Here is a 17205-nt window from a genome sequence, read left to right as displayed (position 1 = left end):
GACAGGCGCAGAGTCACAGAGAGGGAGCGTCAGGGAGGTGGGTTGGCCCAGGGCCTGGGGTGGGAAGGCCAGGGAAGGGCAGAACAGACAGGGGAGTCCTAGTCCTTTGTCCTAGGCCCTGGGGATGCATGGATCCTGCCCTCATAAAGTCCTCAGGCATCACCTACATAATTTAAGGTCGTCCCGTGGTAGGAAGAACCAGGAGGGCCCGAGGCGCCCCATCCAGGCCCTGATGTTGCCACTTAGCTGTGCGGCCGCGCAGCCCTCACCGTCCAGGCAGCCCTAACCGTCCAGGCGTGGCTTCCCCATCAATTCAGTGAGGGAGGTGGCAGGATGCCTCTGCGGGTCCCTCCCACTCTGTGACTGTCTAGGGGCCTAGGCCAGGCGCCTGCTGCAGGGGGTGGAGTCGGCGAGAGGCCCACGCGATGCTGGGACGGCAACGGCGCTGTTTCCGCAGGTGATCCTGAAGTCGGAGCCAGTCCACCCCTTCGGGTTGGCCGTGTACGGGGAGCACATCTTCTGGACCGACTGGGTGCGGCGGGCCGTGCAGCGAGCCAACAAGTACGTGGGCAGCGACATGAAGCTGCTGCGCGTGGACATCCCCCAGCAGCCCATGGGCATCATCGCGGTGGCCAATGACACCAACAGCTGTGAGTGGGGCCGCTGCACCAGCCGTGCTGTCCTGCCCGTCCTGCCAGCGTGCACACACACGCACACTCACACACACACACACTCCTACCACCCTCCTCCGGTCTCATCTGACTCCGTGGACCTCCAGCACATGCTCTTGACATTCCTCCCGCCCAGAACCACGAATCCCCCGGAGGCTGATCGCACGCTCTCAGCCCAGGCTCTGCCTGCACCACCAGCTGCATCGTGTGCAGACAACCCCCTCCACCGCACACACACTGGGCTTGGCTGACTGAGTGTCCCCCACACAGACTGCAGCTTTCCCGGGCCTCTCGCACAGGCCCTGGAGCCCCCATTACATACATGATCTGAAGTCTGCTTAGATTTGACTCGCCCCAAAGCACACCTGGAATTCCATATGACGCCCACCTAAGAGCACACCCTCCATCTCAGGCACCCCAAATACCCCACCCGGCCCCTCACCACACGCCTGCCACAGCCAGTGCCGGGAGCTCAGGGAAGCTGGGGGAGTGGGTGCACATCCCGTCTGTGCACTCAAGCCCACTGCCCCCCGTCCCGGCCTCAGGTGAGCTCTCCCCCTGTCGCATCAACAACGAGGGCTGCCAGGACCTGTGTCTGCTCACCCACCAAGGCCACGTCAACTGCTCCTGCCGAGGGGGCCGCATCCTCCAGGAGGACCTCACCTGCCGGGGTGAGACGCGGGAGGGAGGCGGGTGCTGGCGGGGACCGGGGTGCACCCTGGGGACCAGCCCCTCCCCTTTCACCGAGGAGAAACTGAGGATGCCCTCGTGCCGGGTGGGGAAAGGGATGCTGCGGGGACCCTGGCTCATGAAGCTCCCCGCCTCCCTCCCCAGCGGTGAATTCCTCGTGCCGAATACAAGACGAGTTCGAGTGCGCCAACGGCGAGTGCATCCACTTCAGCCTGACATGCGACGGCGTCTCCCACTGCAAGGACAAGTCCGACGAGAAGCCGTCCTACTGCAGTAAGGAGCCACTCCCCAGACCCCTGGCCTCCAAGCACCAGCCTCCACTCCAGCCTACGGAGCCACTCCCCAGACCCCTGGCCTCCAAGCACCAGCCTCCACTCCAGCCTACGGAGCCACTCCCCAGACCCCTGGCCTCCAGGCACCAGCCTCCACTCCACCCTAAGGAGCCACTCCCCAGGTTCCTGGCCTCCAGGCACCAGCCTCCACTCCAGCCTACGGAGCCACTCCCCAGACCCCTGGCCTCCAGGCACCAGCCTCCACTCCAGCCTAAGGAGCCACTCCCCAGGTTCCTGGCCTCCAAGCACCAGCCTCCACTCCAGCCTACGGAGCCACTCCCCAGACCCCTGGCCTCCAGGCACCAGCCTCCACTCCAGCCTAAGGAGCCACTCCCCAGGTTCCTGGCCTCCAGGCACCAGCCTCCACTCCAGCCTAAGGAGCCACTCCCCAGACCCCTAGCCTCCAGGCACCAGCCTCCACTCCAGCCTAAGGAGCCACTCCCCAGACCCCTGGCCTCCAGGCACCAGCCTCCACTCCAGCCTAAGGAGCCACTCCCCAGACCCCTGGCCTCTAAGCACCAGCCTCCACTCCAGCCTAAGGAGCCACTCCCCAGACCCCTGGCCTCTAAGCACCAGCCTCCACTGCAGCCTAAGGAGCCACTCCCCAGACCCCTGGCCTCCAGGCACCAGCCTCCACTCCAGCCTAAGGAGCCACTCCCCAGACCCCTGGCCTCTAAGCACCAGCCTCCACTCCAGCCTAAGGAGCCACTCCCCAGACCCCTGGCCTCTAAGCACCAGCCTCCACTGCAGCCTAAGGAGCCACTCCCCAGACCCCTGACCCCAGGCACCAGCCTCCACTCCAGCCTAAGGAGCCACTCCCCAGACCCCTGGCCTCCAGGCACCAGCCTCCACTCCAGCCACGGACTTGGGAGTGAGGGAGCAAAAGTCCCAGGGCCCAGAGGCGTTTTGCAGAACCACCCAAACCCTGTGCCAGGCAGGCCTGTAGCAGGACTGCATTTTGTCCAGGGAATGAGTGCAGGGCGGCTCATCAGACTCAGAGGCAGCCCCTCCGCTGTAGCTGCTGCTGACTGCTGCCTGCTCCCCACCCGCAGACTCGCGCCGCTGCAAGAAGACTTTCCGCCAGTGCAACAACGGGCGGTGCGTGTCCAACATACTGTGGTGCAACGGGGCAGATGACTGTGGGGACGGCTCTGACGAGATTCCCTGCAACAGTGAGTGGGACGCTGTGCCCGGCCTCCGACCCCCGGCCCCCGACCCCCGGCCCCCGACCTCTGCCCCACCCCACCTTGCCGAGCTTTGGGTCCCAGCCCCGGGGGTCTGGTTCAGGGCACCCTGTGACCAGGGCTTGGGCCTGGGCCGGCCTGGCCCCCCAGGGAGGACCTCGCCTGATGGCACCGGTGGCCCCTGTTCTAGAGACGGCCTGCGGTGCCGGCGAGTTCCGCTGCCGGGACGGCACCTGCATCGGGAACTCCAGCCGCTGCAACCAGTTCGTGGACTGTGATGACGCCTCCGACGAGATGAACTGCAGTGAGTGGTGCCCTTCCTGGGGCTGCCCTGGCTCCTGCCGTGCTCCCCCCCCCCCCCCCGTCCTCCCTCTGGCCCACAGGCGGCCTGTATCCCCCCAGCCTGCTCCCTGCCTCCAGGCCAAGCTCCCTGGGACTCAGGGAGGGGCCGTGAGTGGAAGGTGTGGGCAGCACCCCCCTCAGGGACACCTGTCCAACTTTCCAAAACACACCAAGGCCCGCATGGCCGGCCACTGCCTGGGAGGGTGTTTGGAGGGAACTGGTGTCACCCCTCACCCCTGCCCCCTACCAGGCGCCACCGACTGCAGCAGCTACTTCCGCCTGGGGGTGAAGGGCGTGCACTTCCAGCCCTGTGAGCACACCTCCCTCTGCTACGCGCCCAGCTGGGTGTGCGACGGTGCCAACGACTGCGGGGACTACAGCGACGAGCGAGACTGCCCAGGTCCGGACGGTGGGCAGGTGCGCGGAGGGCGGCGGGCGCTGGAGCAAAGCAGGACCCTCATGCCCTTCTCGCCCCCAGGTGTGAAGCGCCCCAGATGCCCCCTGAATTACTTCGCCTGCCCCAGTGGGCGCTGCATCCCCATGAGCTGGACGTGTGACAAGGAGGACGACTGTGAACACGGGGAGGATGAGACCCACTGCAGTGAGTGGCCAGCATCCCGTCCCTCAGCCGGAGCCGAGGACCTGAGGGGCCAGGGCTCTCCCACAGCCGCTAGGACCCCCTCCAGGCCCTGCTCTCGGCTTCCACCAGAAACGCCCTCCTGGGGGGAGGCACCTGGGGCCTTCACACCGAACCCCCACCCAGACCCTGAAGAGAGGGGGTCACCTCTCCAGCTCCTGCTGGGCCCCACAGAAGGGTGCCGTGGTCTCCCCTCCCTTCCCCCCTCCCCATCTAACTGAGGCTTTTGACTGCCCCAGACAAGTTCTGCTCCGAGGCCCAGTTTGAGTGCCAGAACCATCGCTGCATCTCCAAGCAGTGGCTGTGTGACGGCAGCGACGACTGCGGGGACGGCTCGGACGAGGCGGCTCACTGTGGTGAGGGGGGCTCCCTGTGGGGAGGGGGGCTCCCTGTGGGGAGGGGGGGCTGGGGCCACAGATGCCCACCCCACCATCCACACACGCCCTGCCCTGCCTGCTCCCGGCCTCAGCAGCTCCCTGTTCCCTCCACAGAGGGCAAGACGTGCGGCCCCAACTCCTTCTCCTGCCCGGGCACCCATGTGTGTGTCCCCGAACGCTGGCTCTGTGATGGCGACAAGGACTGTGCCGACGGCGCCGACGAGAGCGTGGCAGCCGGCTGCCGTGAGTGGCGGGGGTGGGTGGTGAGGAGTGGGCTGGGCAGCGAGTAGCCACGGCCTCACGTGGCACAGGGGAAGCTGAGGTCCAGAAGAGGAAGCGCTGCAGCAGGGGTCACTCAGGGCTCCGTGGCAGAGCCCTGTCCCGTGCTCTGCCCGTTCTACCACTTGGGCCGCAGGAAGGTCTGGGCGGTGGGCGCACCTGGCCGGGGCTGAGGGCCTGTCCCCCCCCCCCCCCCCCCCGCAGTGTACAACAGCACCTGCGACGACCGCGAGTTCATGTGCCAGAACCGCCAGTGCATCCCCAAGCACTTCGTGTGCGACCACGACCGCGACTGCGCCGACGGCTCGGACGAGTCCCCGGAGTGTGGTGAGCCCGGGGCCGTGGTGGGGAGCAGACCCCGTCCTCCGTGAGGTGTGCCCCGGCCAACAGCCTCCCCCCCCCCCTTCCCCGCAGAGTACCCGACCTGTGGCCCCAGTGAGTTCCGCTGCGCCAACGGCCGCTGCCTGAGCTCCCGCCAGTGGGAGTGCGACGGAGAGAACGACTGCCACGACCAGAGCGACGAGGCGCCCCTGAACCCGCACTGCACCAGCCCAGGTGGGCCCGCGCCCCCCACCCCCCACCCCACACCCGTTCCGGGGACCCCGCTGACCTGGCCCTCTGCCCCCTCCCCCAGAGCACAAGTGCTACGCGTCCTCGCAGTTCCTGTGCAGCAGTGGGCGCTGCGTGGCCGAGGCGCTGCTCTGCAACGGCCAGGACGACTGCGGCGACGGCTCGGACGAGCGGGGCTGCCACGTCAACGAGTGTCTCAGCCGGAAGCTCAGCGGCTGCAGCCAGGAGTGCGAGGACCTCAAGATCGGCTTCAAGGTGTGCCCCGGCCCAGGGCGGGGCCTCCACACCCCGAGCCAGAGGGGCACTCCGTTCTCCACCCCCATGCGCTCACTCAGCCACCCCCGAGGGCTCCTGCAGCAGCGACCGAGAGCCGGGCGGGCGGCAGGCTTTGCCGGCCCACGTGAGAAAGGCTGAGAGAGCAGGGGGCATGTGGGTGTCGCTTAGGCGATGCCCAGGCTGCAGTCCGAGAGAGAGGCTGCACGGGAGAGCGAAACGGGGAGCGATCGCCATGGAGATGACATTTAAGTCCCTGAGTCTGGATCCGATTCCCAAGGGAGTGAGCATGGATGGAAACGAGAAGCCCTGGGCCTGAGCCCGGTGCTTGGCCGCCTAGAGCTGGGGAGGGCTGGGGAACTGGCCCAGCACCTGGGGCGGGGCAGCAGCTGGGGCGGAGAACAGACAAGGAAAGCTTCGAGAGGAGCATGGCCAGCTCTGTCCAGTGGTGCCCACAGGTCACCCAGCTGAGGCCTGAGCACCGCCTGGGGAGGTGGACACGTGGCGGTCATGGGGACTCCTCTCGAGGTTTTGGCGGGTGAGGGCCGGATTGCTGGCACGGTTGGCTCAGTGCCTGCGTGCTGCCTGCCTCCCGTGGTGAGTCTGGGTTTTCCTAGTGGAGGGAACCAGAGCCCCACAAGGGCCATCAGCCCCCGGGGAGGCCCGGCACCCGGCCCCCAGCCAAGGCTCCCTATGCCCGCAGTGCCGCTGCCGCCCCGGCTTCCGGCTGAAGGACGACGGCCGCACGTGTGCTGACGTGGACGAGTGCAGCACCACCTTCCCCTGCAGCCAGCTCTGCATCAACACCCACGGCAGCTACAAGTGTCTGTGCGTGGAGGGCTACTCCCCCCGCAGCGGCGACCCCCACAGCTGCAAGGCTGTGACCGGTGAGGTGGCCTGGGCCACAGCTGGGTGCTGTGGAGGGAGGGCTGGGACAGCGAGCTCACGACAGCCCGGGGACCAGGGGCGCCAGAATGGGCCCCAGCCCGCAGCTGAGCCAGGCTCCTCTGTCTCCAGATGAGGAGCCATTTCTGATCTTCGCCAACCGGTACTACCTGCGCAAGCTCAACCTGGACGGCTCCAACTACACGCTGCTGAAGCAGGTGCCAGCCCCGGCCTCCGCCCTGCCCCTGCCCGGGGCCCAGAACTCCATCCTCCCGTGGGGCCGTGGGCGCCCCAGCTCCCGGGCTGCCCCAGCCGCCCGCTCCTGTCCGCTCAGACCTGTCCCCCCGCGCAGGGCCTGAACAACGCTGTCGCCTTGGACTTCGACTACCGCGAGCAGATGATTTACTGGACGGACGTGACCACTCAGGGCAGCATGATCCGCAGGATGCACCTCAACGGCAGCGACGTGCAGGTGCGGCCGGGGCCACCCCCAGCTGCCCTACGGGGTGCAGAGATCCAGCACCCCAGGGCCCCTTCTCCCCACGCACCTACCCCAGTGGCCTCCTCCCCCTTCCTGCTGAGCCCTCCGTGACGCTGCTTGGCCTTGCCTCTACCCCTCCCCACGCCAGAGGAAGGTCTGGGAGGTCCCTCTTGCTCTTTCCCTGATCCTCAGTGAGACCCCCCTTGTGTCTGGCCTCCCTGACGCCTCTGCGCCCAGGCACCTGCCGTGGGGGGCGTGAGGGTCTCTCATGTAGAGACCCCTTCCCTCGCACCTCGGCCGCCCCAGGCCCCAGGCTGGGCTTTTCCATTGTCCTCATAGCCACACTCCCCACGTACATACGGGGAACCTGAGGCTGAGGGGCCCACCCAGGGCACTCAGGCTCTCCCCCCCTCATCCAAAGGTGCTGCACCGGACCGGCCTCAGCAACCCCGACGGGCTGGCTGTGGACTGGGTGGGCGGCAACCTATACTGGTGCGACAAAGGCCGGGACACCATCGAGGTGTCCAAGCTCAACGGGGCCTACCGGACGGTGCTGGTCAGCTCCGGCCTCCGTGAGCCCAGGGCTCTGGTGGTGGATGTGCAGAACGGGTAAGGGAGCTGGGAGTGGCGGGAGCTGGGAGCTGGTGAAAGCAGGCGGCAGGCGGCCAGGCCCCGTCCCCCCCCCCGCATGCAGGTGGGAGCTGGAGGGACCAGTCGCTGGATCTCTCGGGCTCACTGCCCACCTCCTGCCAGGTACCTGTACTGGACAGACTGGGGTGACCACTCACTCATCGGCCGGATTGGCATGGATGGGTCTAGCCGGAGCGTCATCGTGGACACCAAGATCACGTGGCCCAACGGCCTGACCCTGGACTACGTCACCCAGCGCATCTACTGGGCCGATGCTCGCGAGGACTACATTGAGTTTGCCAGCTTGGACGGCTCCAATCGTCACGTTGGTCAGTGTGCCAGCGAGGCTGCCCGGGCACCGCAGCCCTGATGGGGCTGGGGGTTGAAGCTATCAGGGGCCAGGACCCAGGGGCAAGAGTGGGCATAAAGCCAGAGGGCACGGCCGAGCCCCGCAGGGTGCGTCCCGGGGTCGGCCTCGGCCGGAGGACCCCTTCCGCACACAGTTCCGGGTGACGGCCGAGGCAGGTGGGTGTGGGGCCTGAGGTTGGCGAACTCTAGCTCCCCCTTCCTGACGGCAGACCATGGATGCTGTGCTGCAGGAGCCGGCTCAGACAGGCCGGGTCGGGGTTCCATCTCTGCCGCTTACTAGCCGTGCGACCTGGGGAAGCCACTGCGCCATCTGGGGCTGAGGCGAACGCCCGCCTTGCGGGGCTGCTGACCTGTCCCCTCCCCGTCCGCAGTGCTCAACCAGGACATCCCGCACATCTTCGCACTGACCCTGTTTGAGGACTACGTCTACTGGACCGACTGGGAGACCAAGTCCATCAACCGAGCCCACAAGACCACGGGCGCCAACAAGACGCTCCTCATCAGCACGCTGCACCGGCCCATGGACCTGCACGTCTTCCACGCCCTGCGCCAGCCCGACGGTGAGTCGCAGCGGGGCGGGAGCAGGTGAAGGTGAGCGGCACAAGGCCCCATCTCATCCCAGCGGGTTGGCACCCTCAGTCCCCCAGGGGCTCCTGCCCACCCCTTCTCCAGCACGGGAAGATTTAAGAGGTGTGGACAGGCCGTGGTCCGCCTCTCCGCAGCTCAGCCCAACCTGGGTCCCGCCCTGGACTCTCTCAGCCCCAAGGCCCTGAGGCCAGTCAAGCAGGGGGTCCTGGGCGCAGGGACCCCGAAGGCAGGCAGCCATAGCTGAGGGAGGGCACAGGGAGGCAGCATGGGCTGCAGGCTGGCCTCATCCTGGCCGCGAGAGGCTCGCTCCTGTCTCTGGCCTCAGCTCCCTCCTGGGGGAGCAGGCTTGGCTCTGACTCTCCTCGGCCCAGGAGAGGGGCTGGGCAGCCGCTGCAGGCAGAGCAAGTGTTAGCAGCGAGCGCTGCCCTCGCTCTGCCAGGGGCCGGGGCTCGGGAGCGGTGGGCCGTCTGCTGGGCCCAGTCGCCGCCCTTGACCCCCCTGTCCTCTGGCAGTGCCCAATCACCCCTGCAAGGTCAACAACGGCGGCTGCAGCAACCTGTGCCTGCTGTCCCCCGGGGGCGGCCACAAGTGCGCTTGTCCCACCAACTTCTACCTGGGCAGCGATGGGCGCACCTGTGTGTCCAACTGCACGGCCAGCCAGGTGAGGCGGTCCCCCTGGGCCCCATTCAGCCATGCCGTGATCCCCCGGCCCCCACACCAGTGCCCCCACTCCTCCTTTGGACCCCCACACCCTCTCTAATGTCCTCACGCATCTGGTTTTCCCACGCTAACACCCCCACATTTCTTGCCTACCTCTTGTCTCCCCACAGCAATACTTTTACACCCGTCACCTCACACAAACACCCCCACACCCTAACCCTGACCCTCCCTCTAGTACCCCCAACCCTGGCCTCCACACAGACACCCCCTCACCTGGCCTTCCTGCACTCATCCCATCCCAGCCTTCGACCCAACTCGTCCTCCCCCCAAAATACCCTGACCCTGCTTCTCCTGTGAGACATCCCAGCCCCTCAAAGAAAACCTCCGAGTTCCCCAGACCCCCACCAACCCCTCTCGCCCGCCTGCCCTCCAGTTTGTGTGCAAGAACGACAAGTGCATCCCCTTCTGGTGGAAGTGCGACACGGAGGACGACTGCGGGGACCACTCGGACGAGCCTCCCGACTGCCGTGAGTGCCCGGGCGGGCGGCCGGGGCCCTGGTTGGGGCGGCCACACCCAGCACCCCCTCCTGATGCGGAGCCTCCCGCTCGCCCGCAGACGAGTTCAAGTGCCGCCCAGGACAGTTTCAGTGCTCGACTGGCATCTGCACAAACCCCGCCTTCATCTGTGACGGGGACAATGACTGCCAGGACAACAGTGACGAGGCCAACTGCGGTGAGGGCCGCCCCTCCCCTCGCCCCTCCCCGGGATCTGGGGGTTTCGTGCTGCGCTCTGAGGGCAAGCAAGCTCAGCCCTCCGCCCTCCAGGCCCTGAGCCCGCACTCCCACGCCCTGCTCCTGAGCCCTCACCCACACGAATGACCTCCCCTCCTCCCCTCCCCCAGACATCCACGTCTGCCTGCCCAGTCAGTTCAAGTGCACCAACACCAACCGCTGTATCCCCGGCATCTTCCGATGCAACGGGCAGGACAACTGCGGAGACGGGGAGGACGAGAGGGACTGCCGTGAGTGCCCCCCCCCTCCCCCCGTGGCAGGGAAGGGGGTGGTGGGAAAACACAGTTCACCCTGAAAACTGCTGCCCACTGCTCCTAGGGGCCCTGCTGCCCCCCAGGAGCGTTGACGGAGGGCAGCGTACCTTGTCTTGGGTGTTTGGTTTGCTCCTAAAATCATGGTGCTCGGTAGAGAGATGTGCAGACCCAGGAGCACACAGCACCAGAGGCGGATACACTGTCCCTTCCTCCCACGAAAGTGCTTGCAGGAGGCGGGGAGGGGCGGGGCCGGGGAGACTGGAACTGTGGTGGGAGGCACAAGGGCAAGGCCTCATTCTGTCCATCCGTCCCCACAGCCGAGGTGACCTGTGCCCCCAACCAGTTCCAGTGCTCCATCACCAAGCGCTGCATCCCCCGCGTCTGGGTCTGTGACCGGGACAACGACTGCGTGGACGGCAGCGACGAGCCTGCCAATTGCAGTGAGCAGCCTGGGGCACCCGGAGCCCACCTCCCGCAAGAGCCGCCCACCCCCTCCCAGGCCCCGGAGCCCCCTGGGGCCCCCTCAGTGCCCACTCCCACCCACCCACGCCCACCCTCACAGCACATTCCTGAGAGGCGCCTCCCTCACCCTCCTGCAGCCCAGATGACCTGCGGGGTGGATGAGTTCCGCTGCAAGGACTCCGGCCGCTGCATCCCCGCGCGCTGGAAGTGTGACGGAGAGGACGACTGTGGGGACGGCTCTGACGAGCCCAAGGAGGAGTGTGGTGAGCGTCCCCAGCCCCAGATCCGCGGGCCGGATCCTGCCGGTGGGGGTGGGCCCACGTCCGCTGATGGGGCCGAGCTGGGCTGCCTGCCTTCGGGGTCACCACGCGGCCTCGCCCCGGCTCCCTGTGCCTCCTGTCGGATTCCCTGTCCTGGAGCCCCCAGCACACGCCTGTGCGGAGCCTGTGAGGCCTGTTCATCCCTCCTGAGGCAGCTCCCCCACACGGGTCCCTCGGCCCCGGCCCCGTCACGGCCTCCCCGTGCTGACCTGTCTCCGGCTGCAGCGCCCACTCTCCCACCCTGTGGGGGACCCTTGTGGACCCTGCCGTCCGCCCCCACGCTGTCCCTGACGGCCCCCAACCCTGTCCCCCCAGACGAGCGCACCTGTGAGCCCTACCAGTTCCGCTGCAAGAACAACCGGTGCGTGCCCGGCCGCTGGCAGTGTGACTACGACAACGACTGCGGGGACAACTCGGACGAGGAGAGCTGCAGTACGTCCCTCCCCACCCGCCAGCAGGCGCCCGGCCCTGCCCGCAGGCCCCCCCCCTGCCCCGCACCAGGGCAGCTGCCTCCAGGGCTGGGGGTCAGGAGCCCCTCCCCCTCCCCCCACCCCACTCCATGCTGTGTATCTGAGTTGGTGCCATTTCACCTCATCTCATGTTTCTCTCCATTTTCACACTGTCCTCTTGGGGTTGCAGAGGTAGGTGTCTCCAATGTGCTGTGCTCCCACCACACCCCGCCTCTGCCCAGAGCCCACCTGTCCCCGTCCCCATCATCCTTTACTGGCCGCTCCTGAAACCCTGGTGCTTGTCTTAGTGGTCTCGTCCCTCCCCTCCCTTCCCCACACACAGTGTGTCTGGAGGGCAGGGCCAGGGACCCGTGCCCTCTCTTGTGTGTGTGCCCCAGGGGTGAGTGAGTGCCCTCTGTGCCCCACTGGCCCCCTGAGGACAGCCAGTGGCTGCACGGGATTGGGTGAGCATTTTGGTCATCAGGCCAGTCAGCCGGGCCTTCGGGAACGCCCGATGGGGGGTGTGCCTCTGCCAAGGGCTGGAGATGCCCTCCAGGCTGGGTGCCTATGCCCACCTCCCGGGGCCTGTCTCGTCCCTCCCCAGCCCCTCGGCCCTGCTCTGAGAGTGAGTTTTCCTGTGCCAACGGCCGCTGCATCGCTGGGCGCTGGAAATGTGATGGGGACCATGACTGTGCGGATGGCTCGGACGAGGTGGGCAGGGGAGCCGAAGGGGGCAGTCAGAGCAGGGCCGCCGGGGCACCCAGGTCTGACCAGGATGCCCGCTCCCCGGCCCACAGAAGGACTGCACGCCCCGCTGTGACATGGACCAGTTCCAGTGCAAGAGTGGGCACTGCATCCCCCTGCGCTGGCGCTGTGATGCGGACGCCGACTGCATGGATGGCAGTGACGAGGAAGCCTGCAGCACTGGTGGTGAGCCCTGCCCGCCCCCACCCACAACAGCCCTGGCCCAGGAGCCAGTTGGGCTGAAATCCAGCAGAAACCGGAGGGCTATGTCCATCTCGGCCTCACCATAAGTTCCCAGAAGGCAGTCGGTTGCCCTGAGAAACAGCGTCCCTGCTCACGCCCCGTTCCCAGGGAAATGAGGCCGGGTCTGCCCCCGCTGACCTGTGGGCCCTCCCCCCCCCCCCCCCCCCCCCCCCCGCAGCCTACAGGGCCTGTGGGAAGCGGGTGAGACCCCAGTGAGCGCAGGCTTCCTGGCTCTGCCCTGGGGGCTGAGGACGGGCTGGAACCCAGCCCCCCGACTCCCAGCCCAGTGCTCCTCGCCCTGGAGGGGGCCCGTGTCCTGCAGCCACCACCAGACAGGGCCCTCTGGACCCTCTGGTCACTCTTCCCAAAAGGCCTTTCTCCCCTAAAGAGCAGAGGAGGCAGCTCTGCCCAGCTGCCTGACTGGTAGGAAGCTACACCTGGGTCCCGTCTGGCTGGCCCACTGCCTGCCTGTGCCTTGGCCGCCACGGTGGAGGGAGGGGTCTGGGCAGGGTCCTGCCGCTGGGCCTAGGCTGCCTGGGCTCAGCCGCTGTTGGCTCTTTGCCCCCCTGGCCTGTAGTGCGGACCTGCCCTCTGGACGAGTTCCAGTGCAACAACACCCTGTGCAAGCCCCTGGCGTGGAAGTGCGACGGCGAGGACGACTGCGGGGACAACTCCGACGAGAACCCCGAGGAGTGCGGTGAGCGAGGCTCAGAGGGCGGGCGAGGGCAGAGCGCTGGGGGCGGGCAGGGCTCCCGGCTCCCAGGGCCCAGCAGCTCGCCCAGGGCTGACTCCGGCTCTGTCCCCCGCAGCCCGGTTTATGTGCCCCCCGAACCGGCCCTTCCGTTGCAAGAATGACCGCGTCTGCTTGTGGATCGGGCGCCAGTGTGACGGCACCGACAACTGCGGGGACGGGACTGATGAGGAGGACTGTGGTGAGCAAGGGCCAGTGAGGAGGAGCGGCCTGGGGCGGCGGGTGCACGGGGAGCAGGGGTGGGCCAAGTGGGAGCTGTGTCCAAGGAATGGGCTCCTTGGAAGGGGAGGTTTCATGGCTGGGAGCATGGGGGCCCTTCCTGGGGGTGGAGAAGTCCCGGGGGGGTGGGGGGCAGGGGCGCTGGCGGCTTCCTGATGCCCAAGGGCTGGAGGTGGAGACAGTGTCTAGCCAGCCTCTCCTGCAAGCTTGACAAGTGGCCAGGCTTGGTCCCAGCCTCACCCATGACGGCCTGGGAGGAAGGGCAGGGTGGTGAGTGCCCAGGACCTGAAGCCCCGCTCTCCGCAGAGCCCCCCACGGCTCAGACCGCCCACTGCAAAGACAAGAAGGAGTTTCTGTGCAGGAACCAGCGCTGCCTCTCCTCCTCGCTGCGCTGCAACATGTTCGACGACTGTGGGGACGGCTCCGACGAGGAGGACTGCAGCATCGGTGAGGGGCGTGCGGGCAGCTGGGGCCAGAGAGCCAAAGCCGGGCCCGGGGCGGCTCGGGGGAGAGGACCCACTCTCTGTCCCCCACAGACCCCAAGCTGACCAGCTGTGCCACCAACGCCAGCCTCTGTGGGGACGAGGCCCGCTGCGTGCGTACCGAGAAGGCCGCCTACTGCGCCTGCCGCTCCGGCTTCCACACGGTGCCAGGCCAGCCCGGGTGCCAGGGTAGGCAGGTGGGCCGGGGTGGGCGGGAAGAGGCAGAACCCCCGTCACATGGGGTTTCTCCATGACCCTCCCGTGTCACCCCAGACATCAACGAGTGCCTGCGCTTCGGCACCTGCTCCCAGCTCTGCAACAACACCAAGGGCGGCCACCTCTGCAGCTGCGCCCGCAACTTCATGAAGACACACAACACCTGCAAGGCCGAAGGTGCGGAGCCCGAGGGGGCAGGGGGCAGGGCGAGGGCACGGGCACGGGCGGGGCTGGCAGGGCCAGGACATACATGGGGTGGGCCTGGGAGGGGTGCTTTCCTCCTTACACCCCGGCCCAGGGGGGAGCCCCAGAGCTGCAGGCGCCCTTCTGTGCACTGTGCTGGGAGCCACACAGGGCAAGGTGTGGGCCGGCTCATCGAGGAGGGCTGGGTGAGGGCAGCACACGTACGTCCCACACCTGCCCCCGCCCGCCCCTTCCGGGGGAGGCAGACACACATTGCCGCGCTTGCAGTCACATGTGCCCCGCCTGCGTGTTCCCTTCCTGCTTTCCTTTTCGCCGCTTTGTTGAGATATAAGTGAGAAAGTTGTCAGATATTTAATGTACGAGGTGATGATCTGATATGCGTGCAGTCGTGAAAGGATTCCCCCACCGAGTGAATTAACACAGCCATCGGCTCACAGGTACCTTCTTGTCTTTGAACATGGGCTTAGAGCAGCGGTTCTCAACCTGTCGGTCATGACCCCTTTGGAGGGCGAACGACCCTTTCACAGGGGTCGCCTAAGACCATCGGAAAGCACATATATAATTACATACTGTTTTTGTGATTAATCACTATGCTTTAATTATGTTCAATTTGTAACAATGAAATTGGGGATCACCACAACATGAGGAGCTGTATTAAAGGGTCCCGGCATCAGGAAGGTTGAGAACCACTGGCTTAGACACACACCCGTGGCGTCCTTGTGCAGAAGCACGCCCTCACACCCAAGCGCACTCCCATGCGCACGCGTACCTACCCCCTCCGTGTCTGCACATAAGCCCACACGCGTGTGCACCCGCGAGCACACACCAGACAGTGCGTAGCAGAGAGCCTGGTGATGAACCAGAGGCCATGAGGAGCCGACGCCCGTGGGGCTGGAGGAGCAGGGACAGCCTCCAGAGGGGCAGGTCCCCTGGATAAGCTCGAGGAGAGGAGGAAGGACCTTCTGAGGGCCGAGGCCGGCACGGGGGCGCTGGGATGAGCCGCGGCTTCTGACCAGGAGGCTGGTTCGGAGCGAAGACGTTAGTGTGCAAGGGGCTGGGCTGGGTGAGGCGCACGTCTCGGGCACGCTCCTCCCAGCACCAGGCCCGACAGCCCCCAGCCTGGCCCCCAGCCCGGCCTCCTGCCCCAGCCTTTCCCACACCCAACACCTGGCCTCTTGCCCCTGCAGGCTCTGAGTACCAGGTCCTGTACATCGCCGACGACAATGAGATCCGCAGCCTGTTCCCCAGTCACCCCCACTCAGCGTACGAGCAGGCCTTCCAGGGCGATGAGAGCGTTCGCATCGACGCCATGGATGTGCATGTCAAGGCTGGCCGCGTCTACTGGACCAACTGGCACACGGGCACCATCTCCTACCGCAGCCTGCCGCCCGCTGCGCCTCCCACCACTTCCAATCGTCACCGGCGAGAGATTGACCGGGGTGTCACCCACCTTAATGTGAGCACCAGCCTGGGGGGGGCTCTGAGCAGAGTTGGGAAAGGACAGTGGAGGGCAGAGGTGAGACTGAAGGGCAAGGGCGTCAGGATTATGTCGGAGGCACAGACCGCAGGCGGCAGAGCAGTGAGTCTGCAGCCCCCGGAGAGGGCGCTGGGCACACAGGCCTGCCGTACGGAGCCACATCCAACTCCGATCCCCGTGCCACCCACTGTGTCAGTCTTGGCCGACCTATTCGGCCTCTTTGGGCCTCACTTTGTTCCTCAATAAAGCAGCGTAATGATAGCTAATCCAGCAAAATACGCGGGAACGCGAAGGGTGGCCCATAAGATCATTATCTGCTGAATCTCCTCAAAGCCGGGGATTAGCTCTCCGTTTGGGAAGAGTTTTTAGCAGAGAGCGGCTGGCAGTGTTGGGGGGCATGGACAATGGGCAGGAAGACAAAGGGTGGGAGCCCTGACACTGTGATCCCCCCGCCCCCCATTCAGATTTCAGGGCTCAAGATGCCGAGGGGCATCGCCATCGACTGGGTGGCCGGGAACGTGTACTGGACGGACTCCGGCCGAGACGTGATTGAGGTGGCGCAGATGAAGGGCGAGAACCGCAAGACGCTCATCTCCGGCATGATCGACGAGCCCCACGCCATCGTGGTGGACCCGCTGAGGGGGTGGGCAGGGCTCGGGGGCGGCGTCCGGGCTGGGGCGGGGGTGGGGCCCCAGAACCCCAGGCGCACTCTTTCCCGCCCAGCCCGGCCTGGGCCTCGGGTCTTCCCAGCTGCCCCTCTCTGGCCCTCCCCTCCCTGCCTGTGCCCAGGACCCCCATGGGCCTGCTCGCCGGGGCCTGACAGCCATGTGGCTGCTGTTGTGGGCAGCAGGGTCTGGGCTGCTCCCCGGCCCCAGGGGCCAGCTCTGCCCGCGTAGCTGACCTGGATCAGCACACGGTGGTTTTAGAAGAGTCTTAACCTGGTCAGGGAACTGGCGCCCCGATTCTCTCTGGGGGAGGCAGATAGAGCGCCCCCCTAAGACCCAGAAGGCCCTGTGCCCAGGCCCACCCCCGGCGCACCTGCTGGCCCACCTCGGTCGGCCTCCTCAGGTCCTACCCGTCCTCACCCCTTCTCCCTCCCCAGCACCATGTACTGGTCAGACTGGGGGAACCACCCCAAGATTGAAACGGCAGCGATGGATGGGACCCTGCGGGAGACGCTGGTTCAGGACAACATCCAGTGGCCCACAGGTCTGTGGCGGCCGCGGACAGGGGGAGGCAGGGGCCGGTTCGCCAAAGTCACACAGAAGCGAGGGGCGTGGGGGGGACAGCTCACGGATGGCAGGCGGGTTTGGAAGCTTTTCCAGAGATCGATGGGGAGTGGTTGCGGGAACAGGGGGGGCAGTCCCCGCGTGGAGACAGTTCTGCTTCTCCCCAGCCGGGGCCTCACCCGCTCTGACTCCCCAGGCCTGGCCGTGGACTATCACAACGAGCGGCTCTACTGGGCGGATGCCAAGCTCTCGGTCATCGGCAGCATCCGGCTCAATGGCACTGACCCCATCGTGGCTGCTGACGGCAAGCGAGGTGCGTGTCCGACAGCAGCCGTGGCCACCCCGACCTCGGGCCTCCATCCTCTGCTCCGAGCCCACGGCCTCCCCGTGCCTGC

General features: G+C 66.6%; 1 protein-coding gene across 1 annotated transcript in view; it reads left to right on the top strand.

The window, feature by feature from the left end:
• The window catches only part of LRP1 (LDL receptor related protein 1), a 79485-nt gene that overhangs the window by 57359 nt on the left and 4921 nt on the right, over nt 1-17205 (top strand). The window contains exons 44-79 of the mRNA XM_036297633.1: nt 458-650; nt 1217-1342; nt 1506-1634; nt 2746-2865; nt 3068-3181; nt 3470-3619; nt 3698-3820; nt 4096-4212; nt 4348-4476; nt 4717-4839; nt 4927-5067; nt 5147-5337; nt 6059-6242; nt 6373-6458; nt 6593-6712; nt 7143-7330; nt 7475-7680; nt 8092-8280; nt 8821-8969; nt 9402-9495; nt 9585-9701; nt 9871-9990; nt 10332-10454; nt 10614-10739; nt 11112-11228; nt 11850-11956; nt 12043-12175; nt 12810-12929; nt 13042-13164; nt 13509-13649; nt 13739-13873; nt 13958-14077; nt 15292-15560; nt 16046-16224; nt 16684-16790; nt 17007-17123. Of these exons, the coding sequence (XP_036153526.1) occupies nt 458-650; nt 1217-1342; nt 1506-1634; nt 2746-2865; nt 3068-3181; nt 3470-3619; nt 3698-3820; nt 4096-4212; nt 4348-4476; nt 4717-4839; nt 4927-5067; nt 5147-5337; nt 6059-6242; nt 6373-6458; nt 6593-6712; nt 7143-7330; nt 7475-7680; nt 8092-8280; nt 8821-8969; nt 9402-9495; nt 9585-9701; nt 9871-9990; nt 10332-10454; nt 10614-10739; nt 11112-11228; nt 11850-11956; nt 12043-12175; nt 12810-12929; nt 13042-13164; nt 13509-13649; nt 13739-13873; nt 13958-14077; nt 15292-15560; nt 16046-16224; nt 16684-16790; nt 17007-17123 (5026 nt within the window). The remainder of the gene's footprint in view (nt 1-457; nt 651-1216; nt 1343-1505; nt 1635-2745; nt 2866-3067; nt 3182-3469; nt 3620-3697; nt 3821-4095; nt 4213-4347; nt 4477-4716; nt 4840-4926; nt 5068-5146; nt 5338-6058; nt 6243-6372; nt 6459-6592; nt 6713-7142; nt 7331-7474; nt 7681-8091; nt 8281-8820; nt 8970-9401; nt 9496-9584; nt 9702-9870; nt 9991-10331; nt 10455-10613; nt 10740-11111; nt 11229-11849; nt 11957-12042; nt 12176-12809; nt 12930-13041; nt 13165-13508; nt 13650-13738; nt 13874-13957; nt 14078-15291; nt 15561-16045; nt 16225-16683; nt 16791-17006; nt 17124-17205) is intronic.

The sequence above is a fragment of the Myotis myotis genome, unplaced genomic scaffold (assembly GCF_014108235.1).
Source record: "Myotis myotis isolate mMyoMyo1 unplaced genomic scaffold, mMyoMyo1.p scaffold_m19_p_3, whole genome shotgun sequence".
Classification (NCBI taxonomy): Eukaryota; Metazoa; Chordata; class Mammalia; order Chiroptera; family Vespertilionidae; genus Myotis; species Myotis myotis.
Note: the sequence above shows the minus strand (reverse complement) of the source record. Positions and strands in the feature narration are given on the sequence as shown.